General features: G+C 34.9%; 1 protein-coding gene across 5 annotated transcripts in view; it reads right to left on the bottom strand.

Moving 5' to 3' along the window:
- HDAC9 (histone deacetylase 9) overlaps positions 1 to 20,481 on the bottom strand; it is a 212,562-nt gene that overhangs the window by 11,992 nt on the left and 180,089 nt on the right. For 3 of the 5 annotated variants that reach the window (XM_053468113.1, XM_053468114.1, XM_053468111.1), the window contains one exon: positions 20,028 to 20,279. In XM_053468113.1, coding sequence (XP_053324088.1) covers positions 20,028 to 20,279 — 252 coding nt within the window. Of the gene's footprint in view, positions 1 to 19,665; positions 20,280 to 20,481 lie in introns of those variants that run through there. The other 2 variants (XM_053468112.1, XM_053468115.1) reach the window with 2 other exon arrangements.

Genomic DNA, 20,481 nt, shown 5'->3' with positions numbered 1-20,481 from the left:
TAACAACACTTTTGATTTTCTTTTAAGAAGCAGTTGTGTGTTCTTGGTAAGTCAATGTGTGGTTCGGAAAAAAAAAAAAAGATTTTTTGAAAGTATTAAAAATATTATGGTCTAAAATTCTTGTTTAACTGAAAACTGAATATCAGTTTAATAATTTATATAGAATGAGCAATAATTTCTTCATTTGTTTTCAAATATTAGGTAAGTAATCCTTCTCTCTGGTTAAAATATTATATTTATTTTTATATTTCCCTGGATTTATTATTATATGTAATAATCTTATTTTTTTGTTATTAAAAATACACATTAGGAATTATGGAATCTATGATCCAACAAGATTTTTGAGTCACAAAGGGGTGCATCCTAAATTGTAAAATAGCATAAATGCTGCCAGTAATGCGCATGTACTGTATGTGAAGCTACCACAGCTGTATAGATCATCAGGCCTATACTGGTAATTACATACAAGATATATATATATATATATATATATATATATATATATATATATATATATATATATATTTTGTATAACACACATAACGTTTTAGTATATAATTTCATTAATAGCATGCACTATTGTTTGATTAAAATACAATCATACATTAATTATTGGCAATTAATTTGCTCTATGTATTTCCTTATTTAATAATTAGTGGTCAAATAGTTTTTCAGTGGATAATTCAAACCGTTTTACTTTTTGTTACAACTGAAAATAAATATATGTTAAAACAAAATTTTATCCTTGCCTACTCCTGCTAGAAATAATGCTTTTCCTGATGCTGTCACCCTGGCCTGGCGTGCAGATATCGGTGCTAAAGGTAAATTCAGAGTATATATAGAGTAAATACAGAGTTCATTGCTGACCTTGGCTGCAGAAGTGCCCACGATTATCCACAAACCAAATACTCCTAATGCCAGGAGGCAGCTGCATGCAAGGCACGGAATTTTTTACAGTTACCGCGAAACATAAATTCATTCACTGATCGAGTCATTACTGTCCCTTTAAGTAATAAAGAAAAACTGCTATTCACAAAATGAAATTGCTGGGGCAATATTTTCTATAGACGAACGGGACACATAAGATATGTTTAATGCAAGTAAAATATGTAAAATATTTAGTAATATATACTTCTGTGTTATCCAAAAAAAATGTAAAAAAAAAAAAAAAAAACACCCCAAAAACGACTATTTTATTTAATGTTTTAATATATTGTTATTGAAATAATGCCAATTTCTTAGTAAATATTTTGGCTTCAAGCTACGGTGATAAATTGTACAGCACCCTTTTAAAAAGTCATTGACCTCTATACATTCCTAGAGATAAACACAATTCTTCTTCCTCTCCCCTCCCCCCAAACATAAATAGACAATCATTCTGTTTGCCAACCTAAGTAATAACTGTGGTCCATTATATATAACCTATTTATGGTTGGGTTTAGTGACATCCATTATATTGATCTCTATATTTCCTCCCACCACTCTTGTATGTTTCTGTTCATTAAATCCCAAGCTTAGCATACTGATTTGAAACAGGCATTCCCTTTTGGTCATGTTGCTTAAAGTCCTGCAGGGTTCCTCAAAAGTCCCCTTGACTTCACTACTGACTTTGTTCAGCTTCTGCACTGCAGATAAGCTGAGGTTGGTCCTTCAGCTATACTCGTTTATGTAAGCACTACTGCTGTGGGTGAACTAGAACTCATCGGTTGACCTTGGATTTATCTCCAAACGGCTGAAAGACAAACAAGCTCAATGAAAAAAAGAGATAAGAATTCAACTAAATTTGTTAGGTCGTCCCTCTAGCCTAGTAGACTAATGACGTGTTTAACACACGAATACTTAATACATTAAATAAAATTCAGTATGCACAGATACACATGGAACAAGATTGAAACAACAGTTCAAAAGTTGAGGAGAGTTTCGTAGTCACCCCCAAGCTATTTCTTCAAGTAGACACATTGAATGTTTGACCAAGTTGGTCAAAGGTTGTTTTGTTAAAGCTTTTAAATCAGATCCAATGCAAACAGAAGCCTAAACAGATGGCATTCAGTACATTTAAACGCCAAAAGGAGGGAGCTTTGCCACATGTAAGAGTTTTTATGGACAAAAAAGTGTGAACGTACTTGCTTGAACAGACATTCTGCGTGGCAGATGTACCATGTCTTTACTAGTCTCCAAGGTAATATTAACATGTGGTTAAATATCACTTAAAAACTATTTACAGCCCATGAACCCACAAACTTCGAGAGAGTTTAAGACTTATTAAGAATAAGCAAAGAGCGTGTCTGCATTGTTTGTTACATAGAAGAACAAGAAAAAAGAAAGGGGTTCAGATTTTTGTAGCTTTGGTTTAATACTTCGTGCAAATGTAAATATACTAGTTATTAAGTGAAGTTGAATACCTATTATTGAATATTTAAATCTAAAGGGATATTTATTTGTGTTAAATTAACAGTTGACAGGAAAGGTAAGTACAATTTAGATTAAGATTTAAGAAAAGGAAAGAAAGATAAATACATTATAAGGCACAAAATAAATTATTTAAAAACAACCACTCCCTGTAATAGGGATATGCTGAAAGAGCATTATGGGAGATGTAGTCCTGCAGCAGCTGGAGGGCCGCAGGTTGAACACCCCTGCTTTAGCGGTTGCAGGTTTACCCAGGAGCATTCTTTAATCGTCATAGAGGAAAGGGTTAATTACCATTGCACTGAAGCTCCTTCAAATAAATGTGGTCTAGTAGCAGTAAGTTTCTTCATCTCATTTGGGACTATGTATGTGCCAAACATCCTCTGACTGCCATATCAGTGCAAGCCGCACGTCTGTTTTGTCCTTAGGTTACCAGTGGTTTGCGGGACAAAACCCAAGACTCAAGATCTATAATGTGTCAAACAAATAATCTATCAGCAATGACACACAAGTCAGGTCCATCTCATTAGAAGGTATGTTTCTCTGGATTGGATTCCCTTCTTTGTCACAGAAACTTATCTTTACAATTTATCCAAACATTCCACTATGTGTGATAATGGAAATATCATTATTTATACTGTAAAGTTAAAGTTAAAAGAAATCTGATGTATTTCTTCATCTCCATATAACATAACATAAGTTAGATCAAGCAGCTGCTTAGGGCCCGCAGTTAGTATACAGGGCATCCTCGGAGGATGTTGGCGGTGTGAGACACAAATGCTTCTTAATTTACATGGGCTTTTAACACACTTATGATAAGAATTATTATGTCCCTTAGTTAACTTATATCTTTTTTTTGTCACCTTAAAAGGATAATTTCCCCGAAAGCTCATTATCACTTATTACCCTCTATAAAAACCTAAAGTAAAAAAAATAAGTATCTAGTTGAAAAGATTTGGGAAAAAAGCAACAATACAGTGTGTCAGCCAAGTCAAACACATTTGCAGCCAAAACTATGTTTCTAAGTAATAGCTCTCTCCTATACGACAGTTTTCTCTGGAAATTCTACCCAAAAAAAAGTGAAACCACCAAAACTTTATGTCAGTAATTTTTTTAAGGTGACAATAATAAAAAAAATGTGCATTAAGTGATTATTTCTCCATTCAGGATTATTTTGTGCATATATTTTCTATTTATGTAAGTAGATACTTGATCATGGCTATTACTGGGGATCTTTAATGTTTGTTGCACCTCGGTTATGATACTCTTTAGTGAACTACAGCCAGGGATCACATGAGATTAATTGGAAATTAAAGGTACTATTGGAGGAAATATTGCTCTATTGCCATTAAAAATCCCTGTATTTCATTTAAAGGGCATATGGGTACTAAATATAGTGTAAAATCTTATTATATAAGTATTAATGAGGTTCTTAAAAAAGGATATCCATAACCACAAGAAACCATATGCCAAAGGCAACAGTTTAGATTGCAGCTTTGTTAATGGTATAGCATTTAAGGGCCTATTTAAATAAGTGAACTTATCCTTGTATTTCCTTAAATTGAGCATTTACAGCAAATTGGTCACCTACAATATTTTTGCAGGAAAGAGAACCGAGAAGAACCGAGGAAAGCAAAAAATAATTGCTAAACAAATTAATCAGCTGTATTGATTGGTGGTGCATGCCAACATTCTCACCCGTATCTACATGGCCATTGCTAAATTGGAAAACATAATGAGTTTTATACTGAAGGGCAAAGTTGATCGAAGATCCCCATAGTCCTAAATCCATGGACCAAGTAAGGCTCAAGTTATTACATTAGAGATGAAAACGAGTATGCTAGATGGTCCAAATGGCCATCTCACTTCATAGTCTGTTTTGAAATGTCATATAGAAATCAATGCCAGACACAGTCATATGCTCTATTGGGCCACAACCTGTGTGCTTAAATCCCATGTCAACTGGCTAATCTTCTACTGAAACACTTCTGTGGTGTTCTTTCTAACCTACTTTGTTATAGATTTTCTGCACACACAACACTGACCGAATTTTGATTTTCATTTCACCTACACCAGTATTAAACTTTTTTGGTGGGTCACTGCTTCTTCATTTGTTCCTCCTTTCTTCAACTTTCACCTATACGATCAATTTCAAAGTGGAAGCTGCAGACTATAATTGTCCTGTATATATATAATAATAATCATTAGATTACATACTTTCATAGCACATAAAAACAAAAACTACTTAAGCATGTTCATTGTTTTGTCTTAAAGGCAATTGATATAATTCAAATAAACAAACAGCATTTTTCATTTATATGCCCTCTCATCTGAATTTCAGTTCTCAGCCTCCTGCAGGAACGATCAATCCTTAGGTATAAATATTTGTCTCTTTCTGTGGTTCAGACATACTCAAACTAACCTTTCAGGGGTTATGTGGTTAGCCACTAAGAGGGTGGATACTACTTTTCCTTTACAAATTATCTGCAAAGGGAGTTTACATATTTTACTTAAAAACAAAATTACTGATGTTTTAAGCAGAAAATAAAACCATAAATGTTGATTAAAGATGTTGTTTTGTTTTCTACCCCTTCCCCCCAAAAAGTATAACTTAAAACAAAATTCACAATATAAAAGCATTTTGAAGATTAAATATATATATATATATTTTTGCGGATGGCATTTTAATGAACATAATGAACACATCTATAGATTTTAAAATTGTGTCTCTTATACATAGGGTAACCAAAACCTAGGTTTTTCTCTCTTGTAAAACCACAACTAGAGTATGTACTGTATTTGCTTGAAAAAAAAGAAAAAGCCTGAATATAAGACTACTCTATAGGAAAAAAGTTTAACTAGTAAATATTAATTCACATGTAAACTATTTTTTCATATTCAATAAAAACTACTATTGAGAAAAATGCATTTCTTGTTTTTTATTTCCTTTTATTTGCCAACCTGCCCCCCAGTTATGCACATTTGCTTTCAATGCTTGCCACTCTGCCTCCCAGAAAGGCCACTCTGCCCCCAGATATGCCTTATACCCCCCTATATGCCACTCTGCCCCCCAGACTTACAATGCATCCCCAGACTTGCCCTCATGCTCCAGACTGTTGTCTAATGGGGGCGGCCGGTGGACGTCTGTGCAATGTGCGTAGACAACCTCTGCTGCTGCCCAGCACTTCCACCGTGCCTTCTATGACGGAGCGCCAGAAGGTCATGTCACGCCAGTGTTCCGTCGGTTGTCTGCGCACATCACATAGATGTCCACCGGCTGCTAGAGAGGAGGATCCAGGTCCCCTGCAGCGCTGCGGGGGATCTGGATCTTAGTCTTATAGTGACCTTTATTTGAATATTTGCTCTGACAAATACGGTAATTTTAGCTTGTTTAATCTAGTTCAAAGAGTCATAGTATTATACAAAAACTGTATATGGCATGTGAACCATAATAAACCCATAAGCTAAGTATGCATTATTACACCTAAATAGCAACTATTGAAAATATTTACATACAGGTAAACACATTAACTTAAAAGCGGTGTGGTACTTATTTTTAAACATCCCTCACTGTTTATGTTTTGGATACTTGGCTAAGAAGTGAGTACCTGTGAGCGAGAGAAAGCTTGTTCCTCTGCTCATAAGGCTGAGGCAGGTTGAAGCTCTCGGACAGGTCCCAGATCTGGGCACATGCCGCTGTGGGTGAAATGGTGAGCACCATGCACCTTTTAGTCTGCCACTACAGAGAAATGCACTGAGCACCTTGGGACACTTACAAGCACTTTTATTTTTTTCTGTGATTAGCCCCAGTCTTTTTTTGGCTCAGTGTGTGGGACCGTAATGGCATTTTTAAGTTTTTGCGTGTGGTTTGCTCTCATGGTGCACTTGTAAAATGTACTGTTTTTAAGAATCACTGTGAATGGCCATGGTGGAACTGGATTTGTTTTTTATTAATAAGGGGGGCCCAATAGCCCTTCCCTTAGTCAACTCCAGTGGTCCTTCCCTGTGGGGAAGATCCAGCCATTCCTCAGGATAGAAAGAAGGACTCACATATTTTTTGGGAAGAAGATTTGGTGTCCACTGTAGCCCTTAAATGGACATGTTTTTGTACTTTAGCACCCTTGTTTCTTTTTGCACAGCAAAGCACTGACCTTGGGCCTTCGAAACTAAAAACAACTAAATAATGATTTGCTATAAATTAAACTTGTAAAGAAGGTAGAAGGTGTATTTATGTCATTTATATAAAGAGAGCCTGACCTTAGCTTTTAAAACGAATAATGTTAAATAACAGGATTGTTGGAGAATGCTATTCATTTATATGTAGTGTCCCAGTGACACTAGTGTTTTAAAGCACTACGTATTATAAGAGGTTAACTGAATAACTTGTTTGACTAGAGATCATTTAGGCTACAATATAAAATATTTTATAACTCTTACTGGCATAAGCAATAACAAAAAATAAGCATTATTTTCTTTCTTTCCTATTGCCTTCTATACATCATATTTGTTTTTATCTGTTTAATGCAAGCAACAGTTTATTTAAAAGTTGACAATGATCCCATGGAGGAAACCTACAGAATAAAACTACAATAAATACGTAGCTAATATGATCCCTTGTGTATGTAAAATAGATCAGTTATCCCTGAAAGAGACATAACTGCTGAAGCATGCTGGATTTCTCGACATACAATACTGTATTTGAATTATGAAAACTAAACTGTCTGATGTGTAACTGATTTTCGTATATTGTGTATATATACAACAGCCAATATTTGGGGACCTTAAGATTTAATTTGCCGTAGAATGTAGGACAGGGTAATGTAATCCCTGTAAAGCTGCAGAGAGATGAAAAATCTACTCTTGCCACATTATCTTTTCATTATCAGGGGCCAGCTTCTCTTTTTTTCTGTACACAACGTCACTTATGAATTTCAAAATTCCTAGTAAGTTAATGAGTGTTTTAGAGGATTTAAATGCATTAAAGATTACTTTGTATTTCCTTTTTTTTGTAGCGGGTAACTATCATGCAGTGACACTAACATCTGAATAGTAGATCCCCCTAGTGGACCGCTAAGAAACTGCACCCAAGTGAAATTGAGCTATCTATTTACCTATCTATCTAGCTCGCTATCTAGCGATTTAAAAATCTATATGAAAATAATAATAATATAATTATATAATATATATATATTTTATTATTATTATTTCTCTGTCCTGGCAGTATCAAGTCAGTGCCAGTGGTTGAAGTGGTTAACTAATGAACTATGAACACTCAATGATTTTAATATTCGCTTTCATTAATAATCCATTAATAATCTAATATATTGGTCTCCCATTACATTATAAGATAGTTCAGCTAACACTTTAAATGCATATGTGAGGCTACATACATCCTGTAATCACACACCAATAAGGGCACTTAATTACATAAGAAGTCTGGGTAATAGATGCTTACACCTATTTAAATAACCATATATATCAATAATATTCACCATTTCAAGTCTGTACAATCCTCTGAATGTGTGTTTGTCATACAAAAAAATATGCTAAATAATGAGAAATAGGTAAACTAAAGGCACATAATATAAATTAGCCTCAATGAGTGAGGCTGGGTTAGGAATTGAATAGATATAAAAAAAATATATTATAAGCACCTTAAATGAAAACGTATAAATGCAATACCACTTGTATCTGTATTTCAAAACATAGAGAAAACATAGTTTTGTTTAACCCCTTATCTCCAGTATTTCTGACATATTACTTTCAAAACTAATACAGCTTCTCTTTATTAGCCAACGGTTTTAATTGAGTTATTTGAAAGATAATTCTTTCTTTTTCAAAAACAATCAATATGACTTTTTCCCCCAGAATATAAACAATGTTTCTTAGTATGTCTCTCACAGGACCCTGACTTCTGACATCCTGTTTAAACCCCCCACTGAAATGCCTTCAAGCACAGCTGCATAATTGACCTACGCTAGGTAGATATATCCGTCACAGACTAATTCTTGTCTCCCCCTACGCCGCTTGTGGCACGCTAAGACGTTATTCAGTCTTTTTTCATCCTGTCGTAGAAAAATAACTCTGAAACAATCTACCTTTATTAGAACATGCTTCATAGATAGATAGATAGATAGATAGATAGATAGATAGATAGATAGATAGATAGATAGATGATATGCCTGCCATGTAACAATACATTACAATACATTGTTTGACTAGGGAATAGATATAAAAGCATGGCTGTCACAGAAAGGAGTGCCTTCTGTGTAAAATAAAGCAAGCTAACCTTATCTGCAAAAGGAAGTCAAAGAAAAACAATTAGCTGAAAGTGAACTTTCTAGTACACCGACGGTTAATATACACTTTATTTCTATAACAATGACACCTGTGCTTCTTAGCACTGCGGACAGATGTATATGTAATGAAAAACCTATACACACTTTCTACTCGATTGAAAAGCATAATTTAACGTTTGTGATGTTATTAAAACCTGAAGTTTTGATCAGTTTCCGAACCAGAACCCACTCAGCTGTCCAGTCACAGTCCCTATTAGACATAAGCCAACTTTATGGAGCCTGAGGCTGCCGGCTTATGCCTCTTGCTGTGACGGGGTTCTCCACATCGCCAAGGGACCTAAGCAGTAGATTAGTTCCAAGTTCTTTAAAGCCCTGTTATATCAAAGTTAACACTAACGTAAAAAATCATTCTTTTTCTTTTTTGTAATTCAAAATGTATAATGCAAGAAATATACAGCATGAGGCATCAATTTGGTATTTGATTCATTATCCAATGCCAGCTTACAGGAATTCTGGCATTATAGCATTAAGAGTGCAGAACCTATGCTTTCTCTATGCTAGATTTTGCTGCAGTGATCCGCCATGTGCATTTATTAACATAGGAATCGTTCTAAGCGCCATCTACATGGGGATCTATGTCAAACAAATAAGATATATCATCTTGGACTCAAGATTAAACTAGAGCAAATGAAAGATAAGTGCACGTAATGTACCATTCTTACTTATACTACCTTCATTAAGTAATCCTTTCATTGCTTTTGGCCATAGTAATTAATTGTTTTTTTGTATTTTTTCTTGTGATGGGTCACGCATTGTACTAAGCATTTGTTATGGTCACTTATTTTTCTATATAATAAGAGTAGAAATAACCATGTTAAGTAAATTCTGTTTTTCATGAATATCCATTTTGTCCATTCATCCAGCAGAAGTTATACTCCAGGCTTCATATGTTGTCAATTTTACATGAAAAAGATAGGTAGATTCATACATGTTTTCAAAATCAGTCAAATTAGCCGGTGGGGTCCTCATGTATGCCTTCCTATGTAACATATGTATTACTACATCCTAATCTCTGGGATTCTCCTGCTTTAATATATGATGCCTGGAGTTTTATTTATAAGAATTTATTTCATTGACCTTGCCAATGATGTAACGATAAACCCTAAAAAAAAATCCATGGGAAGGTACAGAACACATGAAACTGTAGAGTGTGGAATCAGAACAGATCATAATAATCTATATTCCTTGTCATTTTATTACATTAAAGAGAAGCTGTTTTCGTGAAAGATTATGATTAGTTATGAGTAGCTGTGACCTAAATCATAGGCCCACCTGGTTTTAAATTACAATGTATTCTATGTTTCTTTAGCATAATTTCTGATAAAGTTATAATTCCTTTAAGTTATATTAGTTGAATTTATTACAGCAGCTAATATGGAGATGGTTCCAAAATGATACTTCAGGAAGTATTTCTTCCCTAACGTTACTTTTCCATTTCTTATGAACACTTTTCCTATCCTTCACCCTGCCCCCATGAAATTCAACTCATAACAAAGTGGGACAGTTCATGGGTCAGTTTGTGTTTCATTTCACGCAATGAGATAATGTGACAGCGAGGAAAGTGATAATAGCAATTGCTATTAATGAGATCTCTTTGTAAATTATCAGTGCCAAGAAATGTAGTATGTGGGAGGAGTCTGACAGCTCTCAGGGTTGGGACTAGCCAATAAACACAGCCCGGTGTCACAGTATGCCTCTTTTTACCATATATGGAAAATAAATGCAGGACCACTAGTGTCATGCATCATTACTTTCTTTTCATAAAGGAGCTCTCGGGTCACTTAGTCCATCTTTAATATTGATTCGACCCTGGGCAAGCATTTGCGATTAATGCGGGGGTCATGTGTACTTGCCCCACTGACTCTGCAGATTAGGAGACCATCAGTGTCTTCCTTCCCTCTGACCCTAACATGACTCTGCGTGACATGTTCTCACACCACACTTACAGGGCAGGGGAGGAGCACAATATGCCGATCGTATAGTAAATAAATGTTTGGGCAGTGGCCCAAAATGGACGTGTGAGTCGCGATCCTCTCAGGTATTATTGCGGGCCAGGGCTGGCCCGAAACATTGTGCTGACTAACCACATGTATTTAAAAAAATAAAAGCAAAAATGTCAGCCTCAAAGTCATGCAAATAAATAAAATCAAACAGTATTTTTTTAACTGATCTCTCCTCTTTTTCTCTCCCTCACCTTTATCCCTATCCTTTCCCTTTCTCATCATTTCCCCTTATCTTTTTATCTCTCCCCTTTCTCTCCATTTCTCTCATTTCGCCTCATCTCTTATCTCTCTGCTTTCTCTTTTTCTCTCTCAATTTCCCATTTTGTTTACATAGTAATATTGTAACTAAGATTGAAAAAAAGACCACATCCATCAAGTCCAACCCTCCTACTGGATCCTACCTGCTTTTAATCCAAAGATCAAGACATTTTAAAATATTAATGGTTATTCAATCACTCATAGTCTGATATGTTCTGCTTTTCTAAGACGACTACCCAGACCCCTTCTGAAGGCATGCACTACCTTTCTTGACAGTGAATTCCACTCTCTCTCTGTCATTCTATTTATCTCTATCTCTCTCTTATTTCTATTTATCTCTCCCCTTTGTCCCCATCTCTCCTTATCTCTCCCCTATATCTTTCTCCTTAACTCTCCTTTTCCTTACTATGTCTCCTCTTTTTCATTATCTGTCTCTCCCCTTTCTCTCATGTCTTTTCTTAATTCCTGTGGTGGGAGTACATGGTCTATTCCTACAGACCTCTGTTTCGGTGCTCCATCGCAATGTGCAAGGCTTCAGTACTGAGCGCTAGGACATGACATCATATCCCAGTGCTCAGCATCAATAGCCAGCATGCTTCTCAAAGGCTCTCTTTGCTTTGAGCCGGTTAAAAGGAGATCCATGATCTCCCCAACCGGCCCTAGTCCTAGCGGGCAAGCCAACAAATTTGGCTCCCCAGGAATGACTGGACCTGGAGCAGCTGCTCCTTTTGCCCCACATTAAAGACAGTCCGGACTGTGGAAGGAGCGTGGAAATGATGGCTAAACACCTGGCAGAGGGCTGGCAACATTCAGCAAGGAAGGTATGTCTAGCCAAGTGGCCGAACAATAAAGCAGCCCCAGTAAGCATTTGACAGGAAACTCACTCAAGGTTCCAAAAGCTTAAGCGACCCTACATTTTTTTAATATTGGCTCAATAAAAGTAATTAACTGCAACTAAAACTGTATGAAATGGAAGCAGTTGACTGGCAGTAGCTAGATTGTAGCATGCAGGTGTTAATGAGTACTTGTTGTTCATATACAGTTGCGTACACTTGGCATAACATCAGTATTTTTTTTTACTAATCATTGAATAGGTTATTTTAGTTGCTGTGACCTGGGTAATGAATAGCAGCAGTGAACAGGTTAAAATTAGATTTCCAAGTAAACAAAGTGTAAACAATACCTCCTAAGTGTGTTTCCTGTCGTGTTTTTTTAAAAAAATTCTATACATCCACAAGAACATGTCTAAGTTATATTCCCAACAGCAATTGCAAATATTTTCATATCGCAGATCACATGGATCAAAGTTCCTTATATGATGATGGATACAAAATCAAAAAATTCTGGTAAAATAAACACCCGTTATTTGAAAGGCTGTATATACGGTGCTGAGCAAGAAAACAAAAGGCAAGATACTGTCCATCTCCTTGTCAGACAAAGAGCTTTACAGGCCTGGAATGACATGCCTCAGGCTGGCACGTGATTTGGGTAATTAAATAACAGGAAACATGTTTTCCATATGCCATTCCCTGGCCACACACAAACTGTAACAGTAAATCTTTTATGTTAAATTGGTCCAATGAGAGATCCCAAGCTTAAGAAATGTGCCAAAGTTTGTGTTTAAAAAGTGCAAATAAAATGCACAGAGTATATTGACTTTTTGACATTGCACAAGGCTACCTAAATGTCATGTAATTTTAATTTGCGTATTCTCATAGGTTTTATGAATTTTATACCAGCTGAACCATTAAGGTCAACACTGCAATTTTGCATTAAGCGTTGCACAATTTAAAGGCAACACATTTACCAATTTATCTTATTAGTGTAATTTCTGCTACAGGGATTATGGTAAGCAGTATTAATTCGAGGCTTACAGGGGTCTTGAGTTTTTTTGGAAGGGAGCCACTGGGAGTTTGTCTGGCCAATGATTCTATATCTCAGTAGTTATTGATTCTAGCCACTATTTAAAAATCAATGCACTTAAGTTTCCCTATTCTGAAAACACTATTCTGAAAAAGTTCTGTAATATCAGCATATATTGACTATTTTTAGTTATCTATTTTATGTAATTACTAGAAACACGATGTTTGCTGAGCTCACTCCATGTTTCACTAGCCTCTATAGGAGTGGATTTTTATACATTTTCTGTAGAATGAACAACTATTGCAGTCTGGGGTTATGGAAAGATTTATACAATGGGAAGCTTCAACATTTTGATTTGGTTAGAATTTTAGAGGACTTTGCAAACGTTTGCTCCATATGTATAAATCTTCTCTTTCTCTCACTGTCTTCTTTCCCTTTGGCCTTCTAATAGATTGTAAGCTCACAAGAGCAGGTACCCCTTCACACTCTATATGAGTGTTTTTTTTTATGCTTGTTGTTTTTTTTACATTTTCTTATATACTTACATATTTCATCTGCAGGCGTTCTATAAATAAAGTGTAACGTAATGGAACTCTCTGCTGTAATGTTGTTTGTTTACTCACCAGCGATAATCAATCACTTTGGGACTGAGTCAATAGTTTGAGTCCTTATTGCAGAGAAATAGTCTGAAGCAGCTTCAATCATCTTGGCTGTAGCTGGTTTCACCAGGTTGAGTTTGACTTGTCTATTTACAAACAATAATAAGCCCCTGCTTCATCCTCTACCCCCCACATGTGAGATGCTACCTCAAACCCGGTAGCTATCAGCTGGTTATTTCTATCTGTCCTCTCAGTAATATAATATAAACCTTATTTACTTCCATCTACCTTATATAGATTAAAAGTAGAACAATAAGCAAGTACATTCATTGTGGCAAACTGCACAGCAATTAACAAGAGCTTCTTTTTCACATTGTCTATCTTAAACGTGTCCTCCTGCTTTCAGGTCATCAAAGGAGTCAACCGAGTTGCTAACATTTTAACATAGCTTATTACACACGTAGCCACTGAATCACTAATGCAAAGCTCATTAGATACTGTTCTGCCTGTGCTCCTTTGGCAGAAATAAGTTATTACGCAAGAAGATCATAATAACCACTAAATGGTTATGCTACTGCAGTAGATTCCAATCTTCCCTTTAGGGGACACACAAGCCTTTATGACTGCATGCAATTTGTACAAACACCGACATAACAACATAACATAGATGGAACCAAGTTTCCTTCTGCCACATAATAATTGTGAAATACAATTCTTACTATGTATCAGTCAGCTTTAACAACCATAACATATCCATCATTTGAAATCGGCTTTTCGCGTACAATAAAGTAACCTAGAAGTGATTTTAAACAGCACAAAGGGTGGCTCTGCATTTTATTAACCATGGACCTGCTTTATTTACATACTGCATTTTGTAGATTACATTGACAAGCAGGAGGTGTATTATGAACTTCTGGATATAATACAGTCTTGAAAAAAAACCAGGTAAGATTATACTATTAATTTTATGGATATAACTATGTAATTTTATAGAATGTTTTGAAACTTGTTCTAGCCAAACATATTACCAACAAATGGATCATTTTCTTAGATGGAATGAGCCAAAAAAGAACTGTAACTATTTAGTTGCATACAAGGTTGAAGATTCAGGTGTAGACCGGGATCTGAGCCAGAAAAAAGGTATGAGAAGATAAGATTAGGCAGAAAGAGGTAAAGCAAGTTATTAGAGCTGCCAAAGTATACGCAGAAGAGAGAATTACCCAGTCAGTTAAAAAGGGAGATAAAAAAGTTTTTTAGATACATAAATAATAAAAGGAAAGTAAAACAAGCATTAGTTAGATTAAAAACAAGATGGAAGGTAAGTAGAAGAGGATAACGGTCTAGCTGACTGCCTCAATGAATATTTCTGTCCAGTTTTTACAAATAAAAATGAAGGAAAGGGACCTCAGTTAGGTCATTTGAAATATGTGAGTTTATCGAGGCGGAGGTTCTACTTCAGTTGTCTAAGGTAAAGACAACTAAGTTGATGGGGCCTCATGGGATACACCCCAAGTTATTAAAATAGCTTGGTGTTGTACTAGCAAAAGTGTTAACTGATATATTTAACAAATCATTGGTAACAGGAGTCGTCCCAGGGGATTGGAAATCAGCAAATGTTGTGCCCATCCACAAAAAAGGCAGCAGGGAGGAGTCTGGCAACTACAGGCCAGTTAGTCTTACATCTGTAGTGGGGAAATGAATGGAAACAATGTTAAAGGAAAGGATCAAAAACAACATGGGTTTACCTCAGAAAGATTATACCTAACTAATCGTATTGATCTTTTTTTGATTGGGTGACTAAAGTAATTAATTGAGATGGTGCTGTTGACATTGCGTATCTGGATTTCAGTAAGGCCTTTGACACTGTCCCACATAGATTTAATGTGGATAAATGCAAAGTAATGCATCTAGGGCATAAAAACCCAAGGGCAGAGTATAGAATATTTGATACTGTCCTAACCTCAACGTGTGAGGAAAGGGATTTAGGGGTAATTATTTCTGAGGATTTAAAGGTAGGCAGGCAATGCAGTAGAGCAGCAGGTAATGCTAGCAGAATGCTTGGTTGTATAGCGAGAGGCATTAGCAGTAGAAAGAGGGAAGAGCTCATGCTGTTGTACAGATCACTGGTGAGACCTCACTTGGAGTATTGTGTACAGCACTGGAGACCGGATCTCCAGAAGGATATAGATATGTTGGAGAAAGTGCAGAGAAGGGCTACTAAAATGGTTTATGGATTACAGGATAAACCTTACGAGGACAGGTTAAAGGATCTTAACATATATAGCCTGGAAGAAAGACGTGACAGGGGGGATATGATAGAAACATTTAAATACTTAAAGGGAATCAACATGATAAAGAAAGAGAGTTTATTTAAAAAGAGAACTACCACAACAAGAGGACATAGTCTTTAGCTAGGGGGCAAAGGTTTAAAAGTAACATCATGAAACATTACTTTACTGAAAGGATAGTGGATACATGGAATAGCCTTCCAACCGATGTGGTAGAGATTAATGCAGTGAAGGAGTTTAAGACAGATGGCATTAACACATCACAGTCCTATAGTTCAATGGCAGACAAAACATCACCACAGGTTAAAGCAGGCAGATGCACCCTTCTACATTCATAACTCATTATGGTACTATGAATAAAATTGTTGAATTAACCTTGCACTAGCATTGCTCTAAAGCTACTTTTCAGATTAGATTTTGGTGTTGAAAAGTTATTAAAGAAAGAACCAAATGACATGTTTATTCCACTAACATAATACAGAGCAGGGGTTGCATTCTAAATAACTGTGTTAACAAATGCAAGAGATTTGAGTTTATGTGTAGATTGTGTTGGGATTAAATAGTTCTGATGCACTAATGAGATGTACTAGAGAAAAATATATCAGTCCACTTTATTGAAGTAATTATTCATGTAGGTATGGATAGCTGTACAATTAAAGTTAAGTGATAAAATTTGTAATAAACAAGAGCCAATTTGTTAAGAGCTACACTACAGTAAAGACAAAAGGTATTGGGATTCCCCTCCTAATTAAAGAGTTTAGGTGTTTTAGCCATACCCATTGCCAACGTGTATAACTCAAGTTGTCTGCACAGAGACCTGACCTGACTGAGCAACTGTGGGATGAATTGGAACGCTGATTGTGAGCCAGGTCTTCTCATCCAATATCGGTGCCTGACCTTACAAATGCTCTTTGGTTGAAAAGGGCACAAACTCCCAAAGACACACTCCAAAATCTTGTGCAAAGCTTTCCCAGAAGAGTAGAGGCTGTTATAACGGCAAGTGGTAGCACCAACTACATATTAATGCCCATGGTTTTGGAACGGGATGTCCAACAAGCTCATTTAGATGTTGTGGTCCGGTGTCCACATACTTTTGGTCATATAATGTATTTCAGTACAACGCTTCAAAAGTGATCATCATAGCAACCAATGAAATGGACCAAGTCATTGTTTGCAATGGCCATAAAGACACATTTAAAACTTTACACCAGATTTACTCTTTATAAATAACTTTAACACTTTCAGTCCAGCGTTACTAATTATTATAATTAGAAAATGTCAATCTATATTTTATATTGTTAAGAATAACTGCAAAACCTCTTTAAAGCATCATTTATTGAATGTTCATTTTTAAGTTCTAACACAGCAAGTTAAAATTATTTTATACTTGTTATCAATAATGATATTTATATTTACTTAAATGTGGTTATTTTCAGTTGAATTTAGCTGTTTAACAAAGCAAGCAAGTCTTTGGTCTTTGGCGTGCACTAGAGTTTGCACAATAACACACACAAAAAAATGAATAAGGCCTCAATTGAAGCAGATATTTTTTTTAAAAAAGAAACAAAACTTTATTTGTGAAAATAATAAACATAAAACACAAAATAAAAATAAAGACAATGTATTTACAACACAAAACAACAGAATCACTACTACAGGCAAAAATAAATATAGTAGCATAAAACATAACATACATTTGTACCAACAGAATTATAAAAATCAAACTGCCATTATCGATGAGAACCCCCTGTCAGGGGTTTATTATATTCCTGGGTTTAGTTTCCAAATGATGAACCTGATGAAGAATGTATGGCAAAAAAATATACTATTTCATTATTTCACATAATAGTGTACAAAATATTCTGTTCATTCGCTAGCTTTTATTCTGAATAATATTTAAATTAAATGTGTGTGTGTGTGTACGTGTGTAAATAAATACATAGAAGAAAGCATACACACCTACACAAACACTTTATAATAAATTAATAAATCATGATACATAAGGGGCGCCTCTTTCCATGACAATACCTTTTGTAGACCAATAAGCATGACAAGCAACACAACTATAAAACAAATGAGCATATACAGAATTGTTTTACCCAAAAAGCCGAAAAATGATAATAAACCCAGTTAGTGAATAAACTAGCATGGTCCATAAATATCACTACCTTACATCTGCAGGGGTTCCTTTGTGGGGCTAATACTTTATGATGGTTTTTTTTTATTTAATTTGCAAAAATGCTTCTTTCGGCATAGAAAAAACAATTGATAATTTCAGAATATAGTAGCTAGAATTGATGTTTGTTGTGTAAATTAATTTTAAATAAGTATGCCCAAAGTGTTAGAAAATGGAATTTATGTGATGTTTTAAAAAAGTATTTCTCCTATGTTTTTCAATCATTTAAATGAGAAAATAAAATAGGATTCCTGATTAAAAGTAGGAAAGGATTTTATATGTATATTTAAGTCAAACATTTTTAATTTTTAGAAGTTCTACAATGTGCCAATTTCTGTACTGCATAAGATCTTATGACAAAGTTATTCCTATACAGTTCAACATTATAATTCATTATAATAATTATGAAATATTTAGCATTATATTAAAATCCTTGAATTAAACTGAAAAATGTAAATGTAAATAAACAAAAAACCCTTTATAAACTAAAATTCTGAACTCGCTGCCTTGATGCAATGAAAGGGTTTCTCATACATTTCTTTTCTAAATTAAAAGCTTGTTGGTCCATTGAGTTCTTGTTTCATGAAAAGTAATGAATCTGTCGATGCATACATATTTTTAAGAACATGTAAAATGACAGCTACATATATCTGAACCATTAAATCACGAATTTCACTCGTTATATGCCATATTTGAATCTATAATACGTTGTAGGGGCTTTTGAGGGACAGTTCAAAGTATCAATGAGTGAATACTATGTTAGGGTACCAGGGTAGTATAAGTATGTGTCTAAAGGAACACTTTTAAAGGAGATCGTAAGAGGCAAATGGGATGGGATTATGTCACCTCAATATATTCTTGCTCAGTTCCTGTTGTTCTAGAACATGCAAGATCTGTGAAACCTTTTATAAGTTTCAGTGGTCTTTAAAAATATTTCCATGACCATTATTTGCAAGATCTTAAACAAGATGGACATCTAATATTAAATGAAAAATGATGAGGACAAATGCTTATATTAAACCTAAAAAATATATATAATGTGTGCAAATCTTATGTGCTCATTTGAGAATGACATGAATACCCATGCGCAGCTAAAGATCCTGATACACATGCAGTTTTGGGTGCTTTAATACTCCACTTCACTTTAATAAAAAAAATACATGGATTGAAGAAGCAATCACATTGGGATATGAACCCTGAAATGTGTAATTTAGTTTAAAGATGTCAACAGAAAGCGTATTATGATTGATCCCCTACAGGTCCGTTCCCAAGAAAAACAAATTTGATGATTAAATCAGACAGGTTGAAATATATTAAATATATAAACATGAGATATTGAAATATCAATATATTTAATTTAGTTGAAAAAGAGGCTGAACAGAATGAACACAACTTAGGTATATTTTCTACTCACATCGTGTGAAGTTTTTTGTAACTGATGTACATGTTAAACAACGCTGGTTTTACTATTAAATTCATGTAAAGATTATGATTTATATGTTGCACTTTTTCTAATTTGTTACTTAGTCAAAAAGACAAAGCTGCCGAAATTGGTTATGCGCAGATAGCTACACAATCAACGTATTCTGAAATGATCTGGAATCCAAAATAAATGTTAAAAAACCTAGCAGCAGAAAAAAAAAACTGAGCTTTCACTTTATGCAGGTATAGACTTTTTGCCCTGGAGTGGGTATCTGCACTATATGTGACACTGAAATACAATAAAATATGATAAATAGTGTATTGTCTTAGATAATTCACTATGCAGTAAGTAGTTTCCAACTTAGAAAAAACAAGTAATTCTAAATTAATCACAAATTCTAGCTTATCAGCACTGCGGTACCAGAGAATCCTCTCGTTGCTTTGGGGCTTAAAGTCAGTAAAAAAAAAAGATTTTGGGAGCAACAGCAAGTTAAAATAAATATACTCTTTTTAAAAAAAAACAAAAATAAATAATAACAGTCTTTTGAAAGAGTTGACAACTGAATGCGTTTTTCCTTAATAAGTGGCAGTCACAAAGTTCAGAGAATAACTTTAATAACAAATCCAGGAGCTAAATCTTTGCCTATTACCTGTTGCACAAAAGCTGTTTTCTGTTCAGATTCGAAGTGTGTTTGAATTTCATCCTCACTATCCGGTGGCTCCTCTTTCACCTTGACAGATCTCAGGTGCCCAACCCTGACATCCGCACTACTTTGACTTTTCATGTTAGTTGACGAGGAAACACTTTCTTCTTGCATCACGTTATCTCCATGAAGTTCTTCTTCAGCTTCCTCTAGGTGATGGCCCGGTTGTCGAAGCTGTTCAATTGATTTAGAAAGAATCTATTAAAGAAAAGGACTAAAGTAAATATACTATTCACAGAGGTTTGTTTTACTGATATATCCACATAATGTATCTCTCAAGTTAAACTTAAAAATACACACATACATTGCATTTCATTCAACAATTCAAAATATTCTAATGACTAATTATGAATCATAAAGGGTCAATCAAGCTACATAGCTGAGATATGGTGGCTTTATG

This window comes from Spea bombifrons, chromosome 5, assembly GCF_027358695.1.
Source record: "Spea bombifrons isolate aSpeBom1 chromosome 5, aSpeBom1.2.pri, whole genome shotgun sequence".
NCBI lineage: Eukaryota > Metazoa > Chordata > Amphibia > Anura > Pelobatidae > Spea > Spea bombifrons.
Note: the sequence above shows the minus strand (reverse complement) of the source record. Positions and strands in the feature narration are given on the sequence as shown.